At 42.5% G+C, this 24,432-nt stretch overlaps 1 protein-coding gene across 6 annotated transcripts in view; it reads right to left on the reverse strand.

Moving 5' to 3' along the window:
- Positions 1–24,432, reverse strand: part of sugct (succinyl-CoA:glutarate-CoA transferase) — a 515,386-nt gene that overhangs the window by 126,956 nt on the left and 363,998 nt on the right. For 4 of the 6 annotated variants that reach the window (XM_059984542.1, XM_059984503.1, XM_059984494.1 and 1 more), the window contains one exon: positions 14,112–14,175. The exons of 1 other annotated variant lie outside the window; for it this stretch is intronic. In XM_059984542.1, coding sequence (XP_059840525.1) covers positions 14,112–14,175 — 64 coding nt within the window. Of the gene's footprint in view, positions 1–14,111; positions 14,176–24,432 lie in introns of those variants that run through there. One more of the 6 variants, XR_009514784.1, reaches the window with a different exon arrangement.

Consider the following 24,432-nt stretch of genomic DNA (forward strand, 5'->3'; position numbering starts at 1 on the left):
ACACCATGTGACAAAGTTTCCCACCGTAGCCCAGTACTCAGTTGATGCATCCAACTATGGCAGAGTCATCAGAAAACTTCTGAAGATGGCAAGACTCTGTGCAGTAGTTGAAGTCCGAGGTGTAGATGGTGAAGAGAAAGGGAGACAGGACAGTCCCCTGTGGAGCCCCAGTGCTGCTGACCACTCTGTCTGACACACAGTGTTGCAAGCGCACGTACTGTGGTCTGCCAGTCAGGTAATCAATAATCCATGACACCAGGGAAGCATCCACCTGCATCACTGTCAGCTTCTCACCCAGCAGAGCAGGGCGGATGGTGTTGAACACACTGGAGAAGTCAAAAAACATGACCCTCACAGTGCTCGCCGGCTGAAAGGGGGAGGGGAGCACCAGAGGGAAATGCGGAGCAGGCAAGGAGTGATTGTGAGAGTGGCAGAGAGAGAAAAAAGAGAGAAAAGAAAAAAAGGGGGGAGCTAAATAAATAAACAAATAGCCAGATAAATAGGTAGATAGATAGATAGATAAATGAATGAATGAATAAATAAATTAAATACATAAGGAATGGGGTAAGAAGGGGAGGGGAACATTAACGGAAGTTAGAGAAATCAATGTTCATGCCATCAGATTGGAGGCTACCAAGATGGGATATAAGGTGTTGTTCCTCCAACCTGAGTGTGGCTTCATCTTGACAGTAGAGGAGGCCATAGATAGACATATCAGAATGGGAATGGGACGTGGAATTAAAATGAGTGGCCACTGGGAGATCCTGCTTTCTCTGGCGGACAGAGCACAGGATCAGAAAGTACTGCAGAACTGCAGCTAGCTCTGTTGTGGGCATCATAGACCCCGGCACCCAAGACACGCTCTCTTCTTGTTGCTGCCATCAGGGAGAAGGTACAGGAGCCCCAGGACTCATATCACCAGGTGCAGGAACAGTTACTACCCCTCAACCATGAGGTTCTTAAACCAAAGCGGACACCTTCACTTGCCCAATCACTGAAATGTTCCCACACCTACTGACTCACTTTCAAGGATTCTTCATCTCATGTTCTTGATATTCATTTATTTATCATGATTATTTCTTTCTTTTTGTATTTGCACAGCTTTGTTGTATTTTACAGTCTGATTGAATGCCCAAATAGGTGCAGTCTTTCAATGATTCTGTTATGGTTTTTATTCTATAGATTTATTGAGAATGCCCACAAGAAAGTGAATCTCAGGTCACATGTGTGTACTTTGAACCTTGAGTCTCCTCACCATCGATGAGATCTTCAAAAAGCGATGCCTAAAGAAGGCTGCATCCATCATTAAGGGCCCTCATCACCCAGGTCATGCCCTCTTCTTGTTTTATCTATTTCCCTATATGGCTGAGGTAAAACACCAAATTTCACAATACTCGTCAGTGAAAATAATCCTGATTCTGAGAAGAAATAAGAATGAACAATATTGGGACCAATGAAACATAGAAGCATAGAAAATAGGTGCAGGAGTAGGCCTTTCGGCCCTTCGAGCCTGCACCGCCATTCAGTATGATCATGGTTGATCATCCAACTCAGAACCCTGTACCTGCTTTCTCTCCATACCCCCTGATAATGAGATACTCAGATTGCTGTTACTGGTTTATGCAGCTCTTCCACGTCTGATGCAATTGTGGCAGCAAGTTTGTACAGCTTCCCTTTAGGAAGAGCCACCATTGTTTATATATGTAGGTTGAAAATGGGAAGAGAGGTATTTGTTATGACACATATCAACAGTTACCTAAACTAATGACTCCCACGTAGTCCTCTAATTTAAAGAAATGACTATTGCTTAAGGTGTGGTCATGCAAAGAATATAGCCCTGACTCGATACCACACTATGCTACTAAATTATACAGTACATCTTAATCATGTTTTTCAAAGTATTATAGTAACAAAAATAGCATGAGGATGATTCAACACACACTGAAAACTACAGACAAGGTGGGAACTAAAGGCTGCTCTCAGTAATGGGAAAACATTTGGAAAACAACATGTGGCAAAATTAATTACTATTTGGAAAATATGGGCTAATGTTGTAAATGTATGTTGAAACTAGCTTAATGCTTCATGAGATGCAATAACATAAGACCTGGCATTCTATTATTTCTGATTTATTATCCCTTTCAACCCCATTCTCCTGCCTTCTCCCCGTAACCTGTGAAACCCTGACTAATCAAGAACCTATTGACCTCTGCTTTAAATCTACACAATGACTTGATCACCATAGCTGTTTCAATGAATTCCACAGACTCACCACCCTCTGGCTAAAGAAATTCCTCCTCATCCCCCATTCTAAAGTATATATCAAATGTTTTCTCATAGCAATATGTAGAAAAAATGTCTCACAAAGAATTGACATCATAGTAAAACACTTAGAGGTATTTTGTGACTCTTTAGACCTGTGAGAGTGTTCTCGGTTTACATTCTGATATCCATCCATTGTTTGAAATGCAGGCAAGAATTTGACTCGACTTCTACTGCTAAGTAAGTGGCAGTGTTCCCAGTCTGGGTCCCACGGACCCCTTGCTTAATGGTATTGGTTCATGGCATAAAAGAGGCTGGGAACCCCTGGATATGATTCTCACTTTGGAAGAAAACTGTGAACACGCGACTGGTGTCAGGTTCAAATCCCAAACAAGCCCTCTGTTAGGGCATCGCCGTTACTGTGACACTGTTACAGCTCTGGGCTTCGTAGCTCACAGTTCAGTTCCAGCGTCCTCTGTAAAACAAAGTTTGTGCATTCCTCCTGTGTGCGCATGGGTCTTTGTGAATTGTCCTGTGATTAGGCCAGGGTAAACGAGGTGGGTTACTGAGCAGTGCAGTTCGTTGGGCCGAAAGGGCCTGTACTTTGTTGGGTCTCTAATTGGAAGACAAAATTAACTCTGAGAACTTGGGATGGTGTTCTGCACCTTAATGAGGATGGCTGCTGGCCTCAATAAAGAGGGTTTATTGGCTTCAATAAAATGACATAAATTGTTACATAAAGTGGAGGTGACTGGGAAAAGAGCAGAGGTTACAAGAGGATGAATTCTTTTACACAATCATCTATTTTAATCTGGAACGCAGTGTGCGAAACACATAGATTCATTAACTTTACAAGGAGAAACATTAGAACAATTTAAGATCTGCAGAGTGAGACAACGTGGATAGCTTTTTCCAGTACTAGTACAAGCCTAATGGAATGAATAGACATCTCATGTGCTGTATTTAGCATTTCACAGTGAAAGATAAAAAATACCTTAATGTTTCACAGAGTCATAGAGAAGTACAGCACAAAAACCGGCCCTAGTCCATGGCCAAACAACTTAAATTGCCTACTCCCATCAATCTGCACCACGACCATAGCCCTCCATACCCCTACTATCCATGAATCTATTCAAACTTCTCTTCAACACTGAAATTGAGCTCACATGCATCATTTGCGCTGGCAATTTATTCCAAACCCTCATCACCCTCTATATGAAGAACCTTCCCGTCATGTTCCCCTTAAACATTTCACCTTTCACCTTTAACCCACGACCTCTGGTTGTGATCTCACCTAACCTCAGTGGAAAAAGCCTGCTTGCATTTACCCCTCATAATTTTGTATACCTCTATCAAATCTCCTCTCAATAGAACATAGTACATAGAATAGTACAGCACAGTACAGGCCCTTCGGCCCACAATGTTGTGCCGACCCTCAAACCCTGCCTCCCATATAACATCCCACCTTAAATTCCTCCATATACCTGTCTAGTAGTCTCTTAAATATCACTAGTGTATCTGCTTCCGCCACTGACTCAGGCAGTGCATTCCATGCACTAACCACTCTCTGAGTGAAAAACCTTCCTCTAATATCCCCCTTGAACTTCCCTCCCCTTACTCCCCAATCTTCAACATTCCAAGGAATAAAGTCCTAACCTAAATGACCTTTCCTTTTAACTCAGGTCTTCCAATCCCGGTAAGTTTTCTCTGTACTCTTTCAGCGTTATTTACATCTTTCCTGTAGGAAAGTTGCAAACTGATACAGCGTTGTGGGCAATGCAGAAGATTGCCGAAGGATACACGGGGCTATAGATCAAAGATTAAAGACTAGCATTATTTTTCACATATAAATGGAAAGACCAAACATTCAGAGAAGTATGTAATTTGCATCAACGACCAACACAGTCTGAGGATTGTGCAGGGGCAGCCTGAAAGCATCACCATGCTTCTAGTGCCAAGGTTGCATGCCCACACCCACTGACCCTAACCTGCTCGTCTTTGGAATGTGAGTGGAAACTCATGCGGTCACGGGGACAACATGCAAACTCCTTACGGACAGCAGTGGGAATCAACCCTCAATTGGTGATTGCTGGCAATGTAAAGCGATTGCGCTAAACACTATATAACCACACAGTCCCATGATTAACAGCTGCTCTCACTATCGTTGGATTAGCATTAATATTTATCATTGTCAGACTAACAGTGCCATTTTAATAGTGTATTAGCAACAGGACTATTTTAAATTCTATTTCGTATTACTGACAGAGCAAGGCTGAGCATCTAATAAATATTGTTGCATTAACAGTGTTACCCAATATCAATGGATTAACACCATTACTCAGTTTCAGGACTATTTAGCACTCTTACTAATTCTGGATTAGCAGCATGTCTAACTACCACTAAGATTTTCGTTCTTTCGTTATGTGCTGTGTGGTATCACGTGGGTGACCATGGTCTTTCCATGACCGTGATTGTTCTTGGGAAATTTTTCTACAGAAGTGGTTTGCCATTGTCTTCTTCTGGGCAGTGTCTTTACCAGATGAGTAATCCCAACCATTATCAATACTCTTCAGAGATTGTTTGCCTGGTGTCAGTGGTTGCATAACCAGGACTTGTGATCTGCACCAGCTTGCACATACGACCATCCACCACCCGCTCCCATAGCTTCATGTGACCCTGATTGGGGGTGGGAGGGGGGGGTTCTAAGCCAGTGCAACATCTTGCCCTAGGGTGACCTACAGGCTAGTTGAGGGAAGGAGCACCTTACACCTCCTTTGGTTAGAGACGCACCTCCACCCCAACACCCGACTAGAATAATAATAATACTATATATCTTTGTAGTAAAGATCACTATATAACATTAGCAATTAACATTACTGAATTAATATAAGTTATCACTATGTACCAGCACTACTAAATAGTCTTGGATGGTCAACAGCAAGAAGCCACATACAGTCAGATCATTATGCACAGAAACAGGCACTTTGGCCCATCTAGTCACTGTCAAATTCATATTCTGCCTAGTTCCATTGGCCCACAACCAGAATATATCCGTCTATACCCCTCCCATTCATGTACATTACTTCCTTTTAAACGCTGAAGTCTTCAGCTATTGCAGGCAGCTCATTCCATACTCTCACCACCCTCTGAATGAAAATAGATCTCCTCATGTTCTTCTTCTATTTTTTCACCTTTCACCTTTAACCCATGACTGTTAGTTCTAATCCTACCCAACACCAGTGGGAAAACCCTGCTTGCATTGACCTTATCTATACCCCTTATAATTTTGGACACCTCCATTAAATCTCCTCTCAATTTTCTACATTCCAAGGAATAATGTCCTAACCTATTCAACCTTTCCCTACAAACTCAAGTCATCCAGGCCTGCAACATCCTTGTAAATATTTTTCTGTACTCTTTCAATCTTATTAATATCTATACATTAGGATTGATATCCTATTAGAAAGGTACCAGTAAGATCAAAAAAGTGCAGAGATTTACTCGTACAAACATGCTGGAGGAACTCAGCAGGTCGGGCAGCATCTGTGGAAATGAGCAGTCAACGTTTCGGGCTGAGACTCTTCATCAGGACTGAAAGAAGGAGGGGGGCAGGGGCCCTAGAAAGAAGGTGGGAAGGAGAAGGCTGGTGGGTGTCAGGTGAAAAACCAATCAGAGGAAAGATCAAGGGGAAGCAGGGAGGGGATAGGCAGGGAAGGTGAAGAAGGAATTTAAGGGGAAAGCACTATGGGTAGTAGAAGAAGGCAGCTGGAAGAGGAGGCAGAGTGAAAGTGGGATGAGGGAAGGGAGAGGGAGGGAATTACTGGAAGTTGAAGAATTCGATGTTCATATCAAGGGGCTGGAGACTACCCAGACGGTATATGAGATGTTGCTCCTCCAACCTGAGTTTGGCCTCATTATGGCAGTAGAGGAGGCCAGGTATGGACATATCTGAATGGGAATGTGAAGCAGAGTTGAAGTGGGTGGCAACCGGGAGATCCTGTCTGTTGTGGCGGATGGAGCGGAGGTGCTCAACGAAGTGGTCCCCCAATCTGCGTCAGGTCTTGCTGATGTAGAGGAGGCTGCACCAGGAGCACCGGATGCAATAGATGACCCCATCAGACTCACAAGTGAAGTGTTGCCTCACCTGAAAGGACTGTTTGGGGCCCTGAACGGTGGTAAGTGAGGAGGTGTAGGGACAGGTGTAGCACTTATGCTACTTGACTGCTCGTTTCCATGGATGCTGCCCGACCTGCCGAGTTCTGCCAGCGTGTTTGTACGTGTTGATTTGACCCACAGCAGCTGCAGTGTACTTTGTGTTTGCAGAGATTTACTATTGTAGGTTTAATAACCTTGAGCAAGTACAAAGATGGAATGATACTGTGATTTACTTATTTAGTTAAGCATAACACACGTGGTTAAAACTGAGCTTGAATTATTTAGTAACATTACCTTAACAAAATTACTTGACAGTACTGGATTATTTTGTTAGATTAACTACATCAATGTAATGATATTACTTAATTCCACAGAGCAATTATGCAATGTCCTAGTTATGGATTAAAAATATACAACGATCCATAACATTTATTGGAGATCTCTTTATTTTACAATACAGTGTGGAGTGGGACCTTCCACTACACCTCCCCAGCAACGGAACAACCCTGATTAATCCTAACCTAATTATGGGACAATTTACAATAATCAATAAACCTACCCAGAATGTCTTTGGATTGTGGGAGGAAACCAGAAGACCCGAAGAAAACCCATTTAAAGCTTTGTCTCTTCGTAGGGTCACCCATGGCAAACAGGTCAAAGGGTAGAGGCCAGAGTAACAGTGGTCCACCGGTCCTCCAGGTTCAGGGGTTCAGCTCAGGGCTGACCACACTGACTGGTAAAACAACACTGTTACAGAAACAGCAATGAAAAGTCTTTCTATATGTGTGATAGAAAAACCTTCACTGATGCCCTAAACACCTGCAGCTTTTATGGCAACAGCAACGAACAATCCTCCTACATCTGTGTAGGACAGTATTCCTGAGTCTCCACCTGGGACTTGCATGACTGACAGTAGTGAAAACCAAGAGGAAGCTACTGACATGATGAAGGAAGCCCTAAACACACAAACACCAAGACCAATGGCAAAGGACAGATAGAGATGGAAGAACTTCACTGCTGCCCGAAATGCCCGAAGGCATTACAAACAGTAAGCAATTAAGTAAAATTAAGAATAGAAGTCATAGGTTTGTAATGCTGCCAAATACTACTGGATTAGAAATGCTAATTAATATTACTGGGTTAATGGCCATGTGCACTGTGACAGGTTTAAGGTATTCTAATAGGATTAATAGAAAGGCTGACAGATTTGCTGATTGACAGAACATGGGATGGTGCAGCACAGTGCCGACCATTTAACCTACTCTAAAATCAATCTAACCTGAATTTACGGCAAATTTACAGCTGGATTAACAACAATAATTAGTTTTTCAGAGTTTATGCTTTATTATTGCTTGAAAACAGAAATATCATTAACTATCAGTACAACTTCTTCACTGGATAACAGATGATTTATTTTTTGTGCCGAGAGGCCTAGACAAGGATGGTAAGGACCCAAGTGCTGGAGTATCCCAGTCTAGACTTGAGACAAGATTTTGAGATCGAGATAAGAGCAAGGTCATTGACTCGATGATAGATGGAACCCAGATGAGACAGAAATCCAAAAACACAATCGCAGAATGAACTAGAGTTGAAGTGACGATTAAGCACCGAAACTGCGTTGACCTGCTAATTAGCGGAGCGTGCCTGAATTTTTATAGGGGCTGCCTAGCTATCCATACTCTGAAGAATCGAGCATCTCAAGCTCAGAAGCTGATGTGGTCCAGTGCACACTGTCACAATTTTTGTTGTAGTGATAGGATTTATCAATAACACTAAATAACAGATGTAATTATTATTGATAGGTTATCAACATATTAATTTCACTAGTTTAGCAACAATAATTAATATATCTGGAATAACAAGGTGCATAATACTGCTGAATTAATATCTTCACTTAATATTAATAAATGAACACAGAATTCAATACTGCATTATTAAGTAGTCCTTAATAATACTGGCTAATTAGTCATAGAACCATAGAGTAATATAGCAGGAAACCAGGCCCTTCGGCTCAACTGGTCCATGCTGACCACAGCATCCTCCCTGCTAGCCCCAGTTCCCTGCATTCAGCTCATAACCCTCAAGCTCTTCTCGTCCATATATCTATCCAAATGCCTCTTAAATGTTGTAATTATACCTGCCTTGAACAGTTCCTCTGGCTCCTTGTTCCAGATTCTCATGCCCCTCTGTATAAAAGAAGCTTCACATTTCTCCCCTCTTCTCTTGCATCTGTACTCTCTAGTTTTTGATTCCCCTCCCAGAGGAAATATCTATGACTGCTCACCTTATCCGTACCCATCATGATTGACTTAAACCTCTATGAGTTCACCCCTCTTTCTTCTGTGCTGCACACTGCCCACCCCCCCATAACTCAGGCCTACAGTCCAGGTAGCACCATGGTCGATCTCTTCTACAGTGTGACAATGTCTTTCAGCAAACTGCACTCGTACTTCCAGGTCCCTCTGTTCCACAACACTGAGCACTGCACTTCCAATCACCGTCTGAGTCTGGTTCGATTGCCCAAAATGCATTACATACAGGTTGGGACTGCGATGTTGTGGACGAGCTCTGATGACGCCGGAAACACGATGGCACTTGCGGACATACAGTCGATGTGACATACAGTTCAAAGTGCATCATTGGTAAATTGGTTTATTATTGTAACACATAGCAACGTTCAGGGAAAATCCTGTCTTGCATGATGTTTATACAGACCAATTCATTACAACCGTGCATTGAGATAGTACAAGGGAAAATTATTACAGAGTGCAGAGTGAAGTGTAGCGGTTAGAGAGAAAGTGCATTACAGGTAGACAATATGGTGCAAGGTCATTATGAGGTAGATTGTGAGGATAGCAGATGATCTTAGCCTATTAGGGGACTACTCATGTTGTCTTATAACAGTGGTATAGAAGCTTTACTGATGGCAGGGTGGAGATATGTCTCTACAAAAGGAGGAGTATGGTGCTCCTTCCCTCCATTAGCCTGCAGATCTGCCTTGAGCAAGGAGTTGAACCTGCTTAGCTCCCCACTCCCCCGATTACGGTCACGTGAAGCCATGGAAGGAGGTGGTGGTTGGTTGTATGAGGAACTGGAGCACATCATGCCCTGGTTATGTGACCACGGACTCCAGGCGGACAATTGCAGAAGAGTACTGATAATGGCTGGGGTCACCAATATTGTAAAGACGCTGAAGACTAAGATCACCCACATCATACAACACGACACTTAATGATGATGATGATAGAAACTATCTTTGAGCCTGGTGGTACACGCTTTCAGACTTTTGTATCTTCTGCCCAATTGGGTGTCTAGGGTGGGAGGGGTCTTTGATTACACTGGCTGCTTTACTAAGGCGGTGAGAAGTGTAGATAAATTCCATGGAGAGGAGGATGTGCTGAGCTGCGTCCACAACTCTCTGAGGGTTTTTTATGGTAACGTGATGCTTTCTATGGTGGATTGATCAAAATTAGGGTCATAGAATCATAGAAAAACTACTGCACAGAAATAGGCCCTTCGGCCCATCATAACATTTGATAGGTGATTGCATTTAAACCATTTCCACACTCTCATCACCCTCTATGTGAAGAAGTCCCCCTCATGTTCCCCTTACACATTTCACCTTTCACCCTTAACCCATGACCTCTAGTTGTGATCCCATCCAACAGTGGAAAAAGCCTGTTTGCATTTACCCTATCTATACCCCTCCTAATTTGGTATACCTCCATCAAATCTCCTCTCAATCTTCAAAATAAAGAATTAGTGAGGGTTATAGAGGACATGAGAAATTGCTTTAGCCTCCTGAGGAAGTAGAGGCATTGGTGTGTTGTCTTGTCCTTGACATCTACATGTTTGGACCAGGACAGACTACTGGAGATAGTTACTCCTAGGAACACAGAGCTCTCAACCTACTCAACCTCAGTACCATTGATGTAAACAAGAGCAAGTGCACTGCCCCCCTCCTTCCTGATGTCAATGTCCAGCTTTTTACTGACTCTGAAGGCAAAGATTATTGCCATGACACCACATCACTAAATAATCCATCTCCTTTCTGTACTCTGACTCACTGTTTCTTGAGGTGATGGTAGGAAGGTCAGCTAGGACAATAACTTTCTCAGGCAGGTTCAGGGTTGTAAGCAGAACAATTAGACAGGTTAATACATTTGGGCAGGTTAACATAATTAGGCAAATTGACAGAGCTCGGCAGGTTTAGCGAGGTTGTGTTTTCATAAGCCAGGATAACTTGATCTTCTTTTGCAATAAAATATATCGCCGTGATCAAGTGGCTAGCAACCACTGAATAAACACAGTGCAGCTGCTAGGCTCCTAGTAACTACGTGTTGAAGGATCACTGAGCATTTATGCTAAACTCTGTGATAATATATACTCAGGGACCATTTTATTAAGTACCTCCTGTACTTATTAAAGTGACCACTGAATTTATACAGCGACAACTATAAGTCAATTAGAATGAGCCAGGTAACACTCTGGGTCCTCATGATACATCAGATTTCGAGATTGAGATGAGAGCAGGGTCATTGACTCGATGCTAGATGGAACCCAGATGAGACAGAAATCCAAAAACACAATCGCAGAATGAACTAGAGTTGAGGTGACGATTAAGCACCAAAATCAAGTTTAGATTAGCTTTATTTGTTGCATGTACATTGACACATGCAGTAAAATGCGTGGTTTTGTGTCACTGACTAACACAGTCTGCTAGGAGCAGCCCACAAGTGTCGCCACTTCCAGTGCCGACATTGCATGCCCACTACTTATTAACCCTCAGTCTTTGGAACACAGGAGGAAACCAGGGTGCTTGAAGGAGACCCATGTGGCCACAGGGAGACATCACTAATTTCTTACAGGCACTAGTGGGAATTGAACCCTGATCTTACAACCATGTACTGTCAAGAAATTACACTAACTGCTGCACTAACGTGCAGCCCTGTTAAGATTTAATATCCACAATGTGCCGTTATGGTAAAAATTTAATTTCTGCCATGCTCTTAAAAGTTTTGAAATCTTGAAAAGGCATTGCCTCAAAAAGATCTATCATTAAGTACCCGTACTACCTTCTTCTCATTGCTACTATCAGGGAGAAGGTGTATAGGAGGCTGAAGACAAAATACTCAATAGTTCAGGAACAGCTTCTTCCCTCCGCCATCAGATTTCTGAACAGTCCACGAACCCTGAACACGACCTCACTATTTTACTCTCTTTTTGCACTACATATTTATTTTTTAAATTTTTTTTTGTAACTTGTTTTTATGTATCGTACTGTACTGTTGTTGCAAGGCACCAAATTTCGCAACACATGTCAGCGATAATAAACCTGATTCTTTAACCATGCAACTTTTTAAGCAGACATTCCCAACAATACAACCTTAGTGGTGGTGGCGGCATCTGTCGATCTCGAGAGACCATGGATTCTGCGCCTGGAGTTTCCAGGGCGCAGGCCTGGGCAGGGTTGTATGGGAGACCGGCAGTTGCCCAAGCTGCAGGCCTTCCCCTCTCCACGCCACTGATATTGTCCAAGGGAAGGGCATGAGGACCCATGCAGCTTGGCACCGGTGACGTCGCAGAGCAATGTGTTGTTAAGTGCCTTGCTCAAGGACACAAACATGCTGCCTCAGCTGAGGCTCGAACCAGTGACCTTCAGGTTACTAGTCTGATGCCTTGCCCACTAGGGCACGCACCAACACACAATGTTAGTACTGCTGGTTCAATTAATTGTATTTACTCACAGTTTTACAGATTCAGAGATTGAAAGTACATTTATTATCAAAGGCTGTATGCAGTGTACAACCCTGAGACTTGTCTTCCTCAGAGACAGTCACGAAACAAAGAAACACCATGGAACCCGTTCAAAGAAAACATCAAGCTCCCAACGCACAAAAAAAACAGAACAAATCGCGCAAACAGCAAAAAAACAAGCGAAAAACACAGAATGTAAAACATCAAACCATTGAATACCAGAAGAGTATTAACATTCATTAATGTGGTTGAAATAATGAAAAATCTTAGGATCATAGCACCGATAAACACAGAATTGAAAGCATCATTTAAAACATTGAATTTAACAGAATTCAATTAGATTAACAGAATTATTCAAGGCTCCAGCACTGTTGACGCTACGGGATAATGCTGCATAAAAATCAGTCTAAGCAGTTTGGTTACAGCAATCTGCTGCTAGAATATTTCAGTATTATTGAGTGGGGAGGGGAAGGGAACACTAGCTCAAAGGTTAAGAGACTAATTGGAAATGAATTGCCTGTTAAGCTCTCTTGCTTTCTGCCCTATCGCAGATCTTCTCTTTTCATCTCTCCTCCATTCAACTTATATGCTTATAGAACACAGAACACTGCAGCGCAGTACAGGACTTTCGGCCTACAATGTTGTGTCTATCTTATAATCTACCCCAAGATCAATCTGGCTCTTCCTTCGCACTTACAGCCTGCCATTTCCTTATCATCAACATGCCTGTCTAAGGGTCTCTCAAATGTCGCTAATGTATCTGCGTCTACCAGCATTCCTGGTAGGGTGTTCCATGCACCGACCACTGATATCCTCTCTATACTTTCTTCCTTATCTTAAAGTTTTGCCCCTTGATACTAGCTATTTCTGCCCTGAGAAAAAGTCTCTGACTATTTATTCAACCTATACTTCTTATCATCTTGTAAACCTCTAGCAAGTCACCTCTCATCTTCCTTCACTCCAAAATCTCTAACTCACTCAACCTTTCCTCAGGTTTATGTACACCCCTCAAGCATAACACATCTCTATATTTTGTCTAGTTATAATGAAAGGTTATCAACCAGAGTGATCCTTTCCATGGGGATTGTAGCTTCCCTGATAACAGAAGGCTTCAATATTCTTGTCGAGTTTTCCAAAGAGAGGTTCACCAAGAAGAGACTTCTTTTTGGAAGAGTTATGTAACCCCTTTGGAGTGGTGTGGTCAATGGGTCACACCAGACCTCAATAGCCTTGCATTAACATCAATCTTCCAAAGGTTCTACTGGCACGGTAGCATAGTGGTTGGCATGGTAGCTGATGCACCATCAATAACTCCTGGAGATGGGAGGTGAACAATAGGCTTTTATTAGCAGCAAAAGGGAGCACGGCATCTCAGAAACTGAGGGAGGAGCAGTGCCTCCAATCGCCTTTATACAGGGGTCTGTGGGAGGAGCCACAGGAGCAGTCAGCAGAGGGGCATGTCCAGACAGGTGGACATAGTTTACCACAGTAGCATAGTGGTTAGCACGATACTTTATAGTAGAAGGCAACATAGGTTCAATTCCCGTCGCCGCACATTCTCCCCGTGACTGCATTAGTTTTCTCTGCGTGCTCGGGTTTCCTCCCACAATCCAAAGACATACTGTTTGGTAGGTGAATTAGTCATTGTAAATTGTCCCATGATTAGGCTAGGATTAAATCAGGGGTGTGCCTTGAAGGGCCTATTCTGCACTGCATGTCCATAAATAAATTAAAAAGTAAAACAACATAGGCCAAAGTGAAGAAGAAAGCCACAGTAAATACAGAAATTACTGGTGCTTCTGTTATATTTTTGAAGATCTCTGCTTGCACAGTAAACACTGAAATATTTGTTTATTACTTTACTTGGCTAACAACAGAACACAGCAGCAAGGGATGTTTAGTTGTGCTCTAATGAAGAAAAGAGACCTTTAACCTACCTGGAACAGCTATGTTCCCTGCTGTTGGATGGTACATTTCTAAAATGAGGTCATTGTGTTTAACCTAGAAAAAAGAAATAAATATAGCCTTAGCTGCACAGTATGTCACAAATTGAGTATTTGGCCACTTAAGAGTTCGCGACTATTCTTATAAAAATCTACTCGGAAAATATATGGCCTTCTGCTATAAAATTCTATAATCCCAGGGAGAATGGGCAATAATTTTGCAGCCTTGATTCTCACTCCATGCCCCCGTAAGCAGAGCCTCCCACTGGGAGCAGAGGGTTGTGGAAAAAGCTCAATAGACTGAAATAGTGACTGTCATATAAAGGATATCATGTCAGTTGAGCTAATGCTCTAAAATGCCAGACATAATTAAATATCTAATGAGTAATAAGCATTAAACTACTGAAATATCCTACATCAAAATAAAAGTATATTTATTTCATTAGGAGTTTGAGGAGATTTGCTACATCACTAAAGACTAGCACATTTCTACAGATGCACCATGGAGAGCATTCTAACTGGTTGCATCATGCCAGCTCTGGAGGTGCCAATGCGTAGGATCGGAAAAAGCTGTAGAGAGTTATTAACTCAGTCATTTCCATCATCGGCACTAGCCTCCTCATCATCAAGGACATCTTCAAACGACAATTTCTCAAAAGGTGGCATCCTTCATTAAGGACCCATACTACCACCTTCTTCCAATTACTACCATCAGGAAGGAGAAGCATGAGCCTGAAGAGAGACACTGAATGTTTTAGGAACAGCTTCTACCCCTCTGCTATCAGATTTCTGAATGGACAATCAACCCACGAACAGCATCAATTTTACTTTTTTTGCACTATTTATTTATTTTGTATTTCTTATTGTAGCTTCCAATATTTTTTAATGCATTACCCAGTACTGCTACCAGAAATTTTATAACATGATTCTCACTCTGATTGAATGGCTTATAATGTTTCAAAGGTGCCCATTAATAGATTCTTTGACATATAAATTTTATCACTATTTTGAGGAAAATTTGGTTTTGAAATTGAGAGTGCTTTATTGGATCTTCAGCAAATGCCTGCATTCAACTGCTCTGGATCATCTTGCACCATAGACACGGGAAGCACATTTCAATCAACACTCTATATTATGTCACACACAAATTGCTGTTGAAATGCTCCTATGTGGAACAGTATTTCAGTTACTGCACGGCCATGCACCCCTGCAGCTAGGAGGGAACGGTGCACAAAATGCTGGAAGAACAAAGTAGGTCAGGCAGCATCTATAGAGTCGACATAATATCTTTATCTTTATTACTTTATTGTCGCCAAACAATTGATACTAAAGCATACAATCATCACAGTGATATTTGATTCTGCACTTTGCGCTCCCTGGAGTACAAATTGATAGTAAAATGATAAAAATTTAAATTATAAATCATAAATAGAAAATAGAAAAGGTAAAGTAAAATAGTGCAAAAATAAACCAAGAGACAGGTCCGGATATTTGGAAGGTACGGCCCAGATCCGGGTCAGGATCCGTTCAGCAGTCTTATCACAGTTGGAAAGAAGCTGTTCCCGTATCTGGCCGTACGAGTCTTCAAGCTCCTAAACCTTCTCCCGGAGGGAAGAGGGACAAAAAGTGTGTTGGCTGGGTGGGTCATGTCCTTAATTATTCTTGCAGCACTGCTCCGACAGCGTGCGGTGTAAAGTGAGTCCAAGGATGGAAGACTGGTTTGTGTGATGTGCTGGGCTATGTTCACGATCTTCTGCAGCTTCTTCCAGTTGTTGGACAGGACAACTTCCATACCAGGGTTGTGATGCACCCTAGAAGAACGCTTTCTACGGTGCATCTGTGAAAATTAGTGAGGGTTTTAGGGGCCAGCCAAATATCTTCAGTTTTCTCAGGAAGTAAAGGCGTTGATATTGAGATAGGATTCTTCATTTCTATTTCCATAACATTTTTTTTTGAACAGTCAGGGTTGTTAGCTCTGAGCTGAATCCCCAAACCTGGAGAACCAGCATATGATGAGAAGAGAGGCCAACTCCACATTCAAGACAGCACTTCATTGGACCCTGAAGGGCAGAGGACACCAAAGACAACTTAGTGCCATACAATAGAGGCAGAAATGAGGATCCTGTACCATACCTGGGGCACAATAGAGAAGATGGCCAAGGACAGGCAGAGAAAGAGGGATTTCACTGCTGTCCTAAAGGCCAGTGGTGTGACAAGCATTTGACAACAATGATGATGATGGTAATATTGAGACAAGTGATTCTGCAAATGCTGGAACTCCAGAGTATCTCACACAACACTCTGGAGGGATTCAGCTTGGCAGGCAGCTTCAACGGAGAAGAATAAACAGTTGATATAATATTGAGACAAGAGATTCTGTAACCCTGGTCAGTGACCATGATATCCGACATGATAAGGCCTTTTTAATCAAGGTTGGAGATCCCATACTTGTGAAAGATTTGAAGTACATTTATTATCAAAGTACACATGTAAGACCATAAGACAAAGGAGCAGAAGTCGGCCGTTCAGCCCACCGAGTCTGCTCCGCCATTTTATCATGAGCTGATCCATCCTCCCATTTAGTCCCATTCCCAGCCTTCTCACCATAACCTTTGATACCCTGGCTACTCAGATACCTATGTATACAGTACACAACCTTGAAATTTGTATTCATGCAGGCAGCCACAAAAAAAACAAAATAAAGCCTTTAAAAGACTTACCCGACTTCACAAGACCATCAAACATCCAATGTGCAAAATAAAAGATCGTACAAACAATATAAAGTAACGAAAGAACATTAACCACAGTCATTTCAGTTCATTCTACTCATGATCATCATCACGTGCCATGTCGAATGATGTAGTCATACATTCTGGTTGGGTGACCACTGATGCTAGGCAATCTCTGAAGAGTACTGGTAACGGCTGGGGTCACTCAGCTTGTAACGATACGGCCCAGAAGAAGGCATGGACTTTCATCATGATTGCTCTTGGCAAGTTTTTCTACAGAAGTGGCTTGCCATTGCCTTCTTCTGGGTAGTGTCTCTACAAGAAGGGTGGCCCCAGCCGTTATCAATACTCTCCAGAGGTTGTCTGCCTGGCATCAGTGGTCGCATGACCAGGATTTGTGATACGCACCAGCTGCTCATAAGGCCATTCACCACCTGCATACATGGCTTAATGGGACCCTGATCGGCGGGGTGGGCTGAGCTAAGCAGGTGCTACACCTTGCCCACGGGTGACCTACAGGATAGTGCAGGGAAGGAGCGCCTTACATCTCCTTTGGTAGAGACGTATCTCCACTCTGCCATCCGTCATTCTACTACCTACAACAGAAACAGCCTGCCAGAGTACATTGATGCAGTGCTACTGGATTCGGTGGTAAATGTAACACAAGAGCAGGTGATCAGATGTCCAATAAAACCTGAAAATCTGGAAAAGCTCAGGCTATATCTATGCAAAGAATGAGGCAATGCTATGAGGTTAAAGTCCCTCTATCTGAATCAATGAAATTAATGAAATTTTATTTTGAATGAAATTTTATTTATTTCGGTCAGTACCAACATAACAAAAAGCATCATTTTCAACCATGATTTCATAACAATGATTTCATAAGACAAAATTAAATAATAAAAATCTTTAAAACAGACCAAAAGGGTGTAGGCTGAAGCTATAGCTTATTACTCCTACCCCTCTTACTTATACAAAAACATATTTGGCATCAATCATCACATCAAGACAAAAAATTTCATAAGCTTTTAACACAAAATCCAATTCCAAGTATCATTTATTTACATTACTCCCATTCATATTAAATCATGTATTTTATATTTGTTCATTAAATTATTTTTAAATGATTTTTTAAACTTGGTAAGTGTGGTGCATGTTTTTAAATTCTCACCACAGCTGTTCCATAGATTCAACCCTCTGACTGAAATACAATGATCTTTTACATTTGATCTTATCCAGAATCAGATTTAATAACACTGGCATTTATCGTGAGATTTATAGTTATGCAGCAGCAGTACATTGCAATACATAATACATAATCATATAAACTGTGAATTACAGTTTATACTATTTGTTTATATATATGAAAGTTTGTAATATTTAAATTAAGTAAGTTGTGCAAAAATAGGAGTGAGATAGTGAGGTAGTATTCATGGGTTCAATGTCCATTCAGAAATCAAATGGCAGAGGGGAAGAAGCTGTTCCTGAATCGCTGAGTGTGTGTCTTCAGGCTTCTGTACCTCCTTCCTGATGGTAACAATGAGAAGAGGGCACGTACTGGATGATGGGGGGTCCTTAATAATGGATGCTGCCTTTCTAAGGCCTTGCTCCTTGAAGTTATCCTGGATACTTGGGAGGCTTGTGTCCGTGATGAAACACAACTTTCTGCAGCTTATTTCAATCTTGTGCAGTGCCCCCCCCCCCCCCACTGGCTCCACATACCAGACGGTGAGGCAGACAAACAGTTCTAACTAGGGTCATTGATCAATGCAGCACAGATACAGGCCCTTCAGCCCAATTAGGCTATTCCGACCACGGTGCCCACCCACCTAGTCCCAATTTCTTGCGTTCAGCTCATATCCAAGATATATTTCCAAGATGGCAGCGCGACACAGCTTGCAGTGGCCACTCCGGGGCTGATTATCTGTTATTTGTAAAGTGGGGTGCTGTGCGCAATCATAATCGATTGAAAACGGACGTGGGAGCATGAAGGAACATTGGGAAATCTCCAGGAACACCTTCTTCATTGCTGCTGCTGCTGTGAGGTCCAGGACTCTGCTGGGAAGAACAGGCCCCCAGTCCTTGGGGTCACGTTGCCGATGGCCGTTGGTGGGGCTGTCTTAATACGCTCAGAGAAGCTGTGCCGGAGGGGATGGTCATCGGCTCGGAGGTTTGACGGACTCAGAGTTCGCTGCGGTCAGGTCGCTTTCGGTGTGTGCTGCGTCTGCGAGACTGAGTTCAACGGAGCTTTAATTGTGGGCTGAGTCATGCGGCACCGTGAAAGTCCATAGCGGGGGTATTCCTGTCTGCCGCCAGTGTGGGATGGCGAGTCTGGCGGGACCCTGGGGACTTGTGGAAACTGTGTGGTGATTTCTTTTGAACTTAAAATCCTTTAACATCTTTGGACTATTTTTACTGTGCCCATGGTCTGTTTTTTTATCAATTACGTTATTGTTTGCACTGTTGTAATTATGTGGTTTTGTGCAGGTCTTGTAGCTTTAGTTTTTGGTCTTGTTTTTGTCTGGTGGGTTTGGAGCTCCTTTCTGGGGAACGCACTAAGACAGTAGTGTGATATTAATACACAGCAGCCTCTCCGGACTCTGGATTGGGGATTGCTAAACGTTATGTGGATTTTCTGGTGTAGTCTGTTTTGTCATATGCTTTTGTGATATCATTCTGGAGAACACTGTCTCGTTTTTAACTGCATTGCATTTGTGGTTTCTAAATGACAATAAACTGAATCTGAATATGCTTCCAGGTTTCACCGCTCCATGTACCTATTAAAGTGCTCGTTAAGTGGTACTACTGTACCTGGTGCAGACACTTCCTCTGACAGCTCGTTCCATATACTCGCCACCTTCTTGTGAATATGTTGTCCCTCAGGTTAAACCCATGACCCCAAGATTTAGACTCCCTGCCATGGGGAGAAGACTGCCACATCTGTCTTATCAATTGCTCTCAGAACTTCAAAATGTTTCTGTAAGGTCACCTCTCATTCACCAACATTCAAAGTCAAAGTAAATTTATTATCAAACTACGCATATGTCATCATATACTACCTTGAGATTCATTTTCTTGCTGGCATTTATAGGAAAATAAAGGAATGTAAAGGAACAATGAGAAACTAAACATGCACCACAGTAGCGTAGCGTTTAGCGTGACACTATGACAGCTCAGGGTGTTCCTGAGTTTGGAGTTCCATTCCTCTGTAAGGAGACTCTGTACACCTCCTGGTTGAAGGCATGGGTTTCCCCGGCTGCTCTGGTTTCCTCCCTCAGTACCAAGATGTACCAGGTACATTCATGGGTTATTGTAAATCGTCCTGTGATTAGCTTAGGGTTAAATCCAGGTTGTCGGGGGTTGCTGGGGTGAGGCCCAGAGGACTGGAAGGGCCTACTCCGCATTGTATTGCTAAATCAATATAGCCCTGACAATCATTGTGCAAAAGAGGACACAAACAGTGCAAAAGAAAATACTGAGAAAAATGTGAAAATACAAATAATATTGAGGATAACATGGCCCACTGATGGAGAGATGTCTAAAATACCCCTGTTTGGGGCTGAAGGCAGTTTTGAGAGGAGCAATGAGGGTGACGAAACTGGCCCCGCAACTCCGGTTCAAGTCCCCGCGGGAGGGCTGGAGGCACAGTGGCCCTGGAGCCGTCAAACAGCACTCAAGCCTGCATCTGATCCCTTACTTAACAGATGATTTGGAATTCCAACTTCTTGCAGGAATATTAAAAATCACATAGGCATTTACAGTGCATATTTCATGGCTTGTAGTCATTTTAGGACATGACATACGTAATAAATTAAGTAATGGTGTACCTTGTCATATGGACAATGACTTCCAGGTTCAAAACAATTAAGCAGCCCATACACCAGTGAGCTGGCACAGTCGTGTTGTGGTACTACATTGCCAAAGTTCAAAGTAAATTTTATTAACAGAGTATTGTGCATACATGTCACCACATACAACCCCAAGATTCCTTTTCCTGTGGGCATACTCAGCAAATCTATAGATCAGTAACTGTAAAATAATCAATGAACAACAACGCGCAAATGCAAAAATAAGTAAATTGCAATAAATAACGAGTATGAAATAACAAGATAAAGAGTACTTGAAGTGAGATCATTTGCTGTGGGAACATCTCAATAGATGTGTAGTTGTCCTCATTTGTTCCAGAGCCTGATAGTTGAGGGTTAGTCCGCCACTGTCTGTAAGAAGCTTGAATGTTCTCAATGTGACCTCAAAGAATTCCAACTGGTTCATCAGACGAGATTTTCCCTTAATGAAATCATGCTGGCTTTGTCCTATCTTGTCTTGTGTCACTAAGTACTCCACAATCTCATCTTTAAATATTGAATCCAATATCTTCCCAACCACTAAGGTCAGGCTAACTGATCTATAATTTCCTTTTTGCCGCCTTCCTTCTTTTTTAAAGAGCGGAGTGACATTTGCAATTTTCTAGCCTTCTGGCATCATGCCAGCATCCAAAGATTTTTGAAAGATCACTACTAGTGCCCTCACAATCTCTATCTCTACTGCTACCTCTTTCAGAACCCTGGGGTGCAGTTCATCCGGTCCAGGTGACTTATGTACCCTTAAGTTTTTCAGCTTTTTGAAAACCTTCTCCCTGGCACACTGCTCGTGTCTTCCACAGTGAAGGCAGGTGCAAAATACTCACTTAGTTCATCCGCCATCTCCTTGGTCCCATTATCATTTCTCCAGCCTCATTTTCTAGCAGTCCTTGTCATCCCTGCCAGCATCTCCTTCAAATTTACTTTGGCCAACTCCTCTCTCATACCACTGTAATTTCCCTTACTCTACAGAAATACTGCTACGTCAGACTTTACATTCTCCCTATCAAATTTCAATTTGAACTCAATCATATTGTGATCACTGTCTCCTAAGGGTACTTTTACCTTAAACTCCCTAATCACCTCTGGTTCATTATAGCTGATATCCTAGTAGGCTCATTGACAAACTGGTCTAAAAAGCCACCTCATAGGCATTCAACAAACTCAGTGTCTTGAGATCCATTTCCAACCTGATTTTCCCAATTGACCTGCATGTTGAAATCTCCCATGAGTATCATATCATTGTCATTTTGACATGCCTTTTCTATTTCCTATTGTAATCTGTGGTCCACATCTCTGCTACTGCCTTCAGGGTCCTTTTACCCTTGCAGTTTCTTAATGCAACAAACAAGGATTCAGCATTTTCTGATCCTATGTCACATCTTTCTACTGATTTGATACCATTCTTTACCAGTAGAGCCACACCACCTCATCTACCTGCTTTCCTATCCCTCCGATACAACATGTAACCTTGGACATTCAGCTCCCAACTACAACCATCCTTCAGCCACGATTCAGTGACGGCCACAGCATCATACCTGACAATCTGTAAAAGTGCAACAAGATCATCTGCCTTATTTCTTATACTCCGTGCATTGAGATATAACACTTTGAGTGCTGCATTTGTTATCTTTCTTGCTAATGCACTGTAACCCACCCTGCTGCCTACAATTATGCCCAATCATCTGCTTGCCCTTCCTGGCAGTTTGACTGCACACTGTCTTTGCTCTTTTATTATATGTGCTATCCTGAGTCCCTTCACTCCAGTTCCCATCCCCTCCCAAATTAGATTAAACCCTCCCCAACAGCTCTAAGAAATCTGCCCGTTTGAATATTGGTCCCCCTCGGGTTCAGGTGCAACCTGTCACTTTTGAACAGGTCATACCTCCCACAGAGGATATCCCAATGATCCAAGAACCTGAAGGCCTGCCTCCTTCACCAGCTTCTCAGCCACGCAATAGTCTGCCAAATCTTCCTGTTTCTACCCTCACTGGCGCATGGCGCAGGAAGCAATTCAGGAATTACTACCCAGGAGGTCCTTCTACCCCTGACCCTGGCACCTTGGAGACAAGATACCAGTCAGGTGTCCCATTCACATCCACAGAATCTCCTGTCTGTTCCCCACACTACTGAGTCCCCTATCACTACCGCTCCCTTCTTCTCCCTCGTTCCCTTCTGCACCACGGACTCATGCTCAGAGCCAGTAACCCTGGGAGCTCATCCCCCACTGCATTATCTAAAATGGTAAACTTATTACTGGCCACAGGAGTCCTCTGCTCTAACTGTCTATTCACACTTCCATTTCTCCTGACAGTCAATGCACTACTTGCCTCCTGCAGCTTTGGGATGACTACTTCCCTATAACTCTGATCGATTATCTCCTCACTCTCTGGTACAAGCCGAAGGTCATACAGCTGCTGCTCCAGATCCCTAACACGGTCTCAAGGAGCTGCAGCTGAATGCACTTCACACAAATGTAATTCCCCAGAAGACCCTGTGTCTCCCAGGACTCCAACATCTGGGTTGAAGAACACACAATCACCATTTATTACACTTGGTACGGTCAGAGAAAACAAAATATGGAACCTAACAGAAACCTACCAATGGTTATTACGAGCTTAAGCCTCCTTTGAGCCAAAGCCTGACACTTTTACTCTCAACTCTGGCTTACTTCCAACAATAGCTGCCCCGCTTATCCCTTCTAATTTTGGGCTGGGAATCCATTGGCCATATTTCCAAAGGTTTCATTAGCAAAGTTGTGCCAATTCCAATTTCAGACAACATTTTGCATACATTGAATTCAGAAATTGTACGCAATATGATTAGATTAGTTGTTCTGAAGCATTAATTGCACTTTGAAATTAACATAATGCAAGCTTAAAACAGAGAACACAGGATGAATAAACTCTTCTTGGACTTCCATCCAAGTACAGATATTGATTTCAACCAATGTTTTGATGACAAACTCTAGGAAAGCACTAGATCCTTTTTCAGGGAAAATAGAACATTGCAACACAGTACAGGCACTTCAGCCCAAAATCTTGTGCTGACCTTTTAAGGTACTCCAACATCAATCTAACCTTTCCTTCCCACATAGCCTCCATTTTTCTAACAACCAAGTGCCTATCTAAGAGTTTCTTAAACATCCCTAATATATCTGCCTCTAACATCACACCCTGGCAGGGCATTCCACGCACCCACAAGTCTCTGTAAAAAATTTACCTCTGACATCCCCTCTATGCTTTCTTCCAATCGTCTTCAAGCAGTGGTTCCTAACCTGGGGTCCACGGATCCTTTGGCTAATTGTAGCAGTCCATGACATAAAAAAGGTTGGGAACCCTTCTCTTAAAGTAATTACCCCTTGTATTAGCAATTATTTGAAAATTAATTATTGTATTATGTAATCTGACTCTGAATGCTACAGATTCTAATCAGCAGGGGGCAGGGGTCTGCTCATGCCGACTTTTCGATCCCACAGTGATATCACTCCACCTGATACACCCATTAGAATGAAACAAGAAACAACTGCTAAAACAAGATTGTATTGACAAAGAGATTCCACAAAAATGTTAACCGGCCTTTTCCCTTTCAGATGCTGATGGGCCTGCTGTGTATTTCTGCTTTTACTAACATCATAAACAAGATGCCTTTAATGTTTCAATGGATTTCAATTATAGGTGAGATATGGAGGGTGAGGGTCCAGGTCTGTGGGGACAACTAAAGCCA

Source organism: Hypanus sabinus, chromosome 1 (assembly GCF_030144855.1).
Source record: "Hypanus sabinus isolate sHypSab1 chromosome 1, sHypSab1.hap1, whole genome shotgun sequence".
NCBI lineage: Eukaryota > Metazoa > Chordata > Chondrichthyes > Myliobatiformes > Dasyatidae > Hypanus > Hypanus sabinus.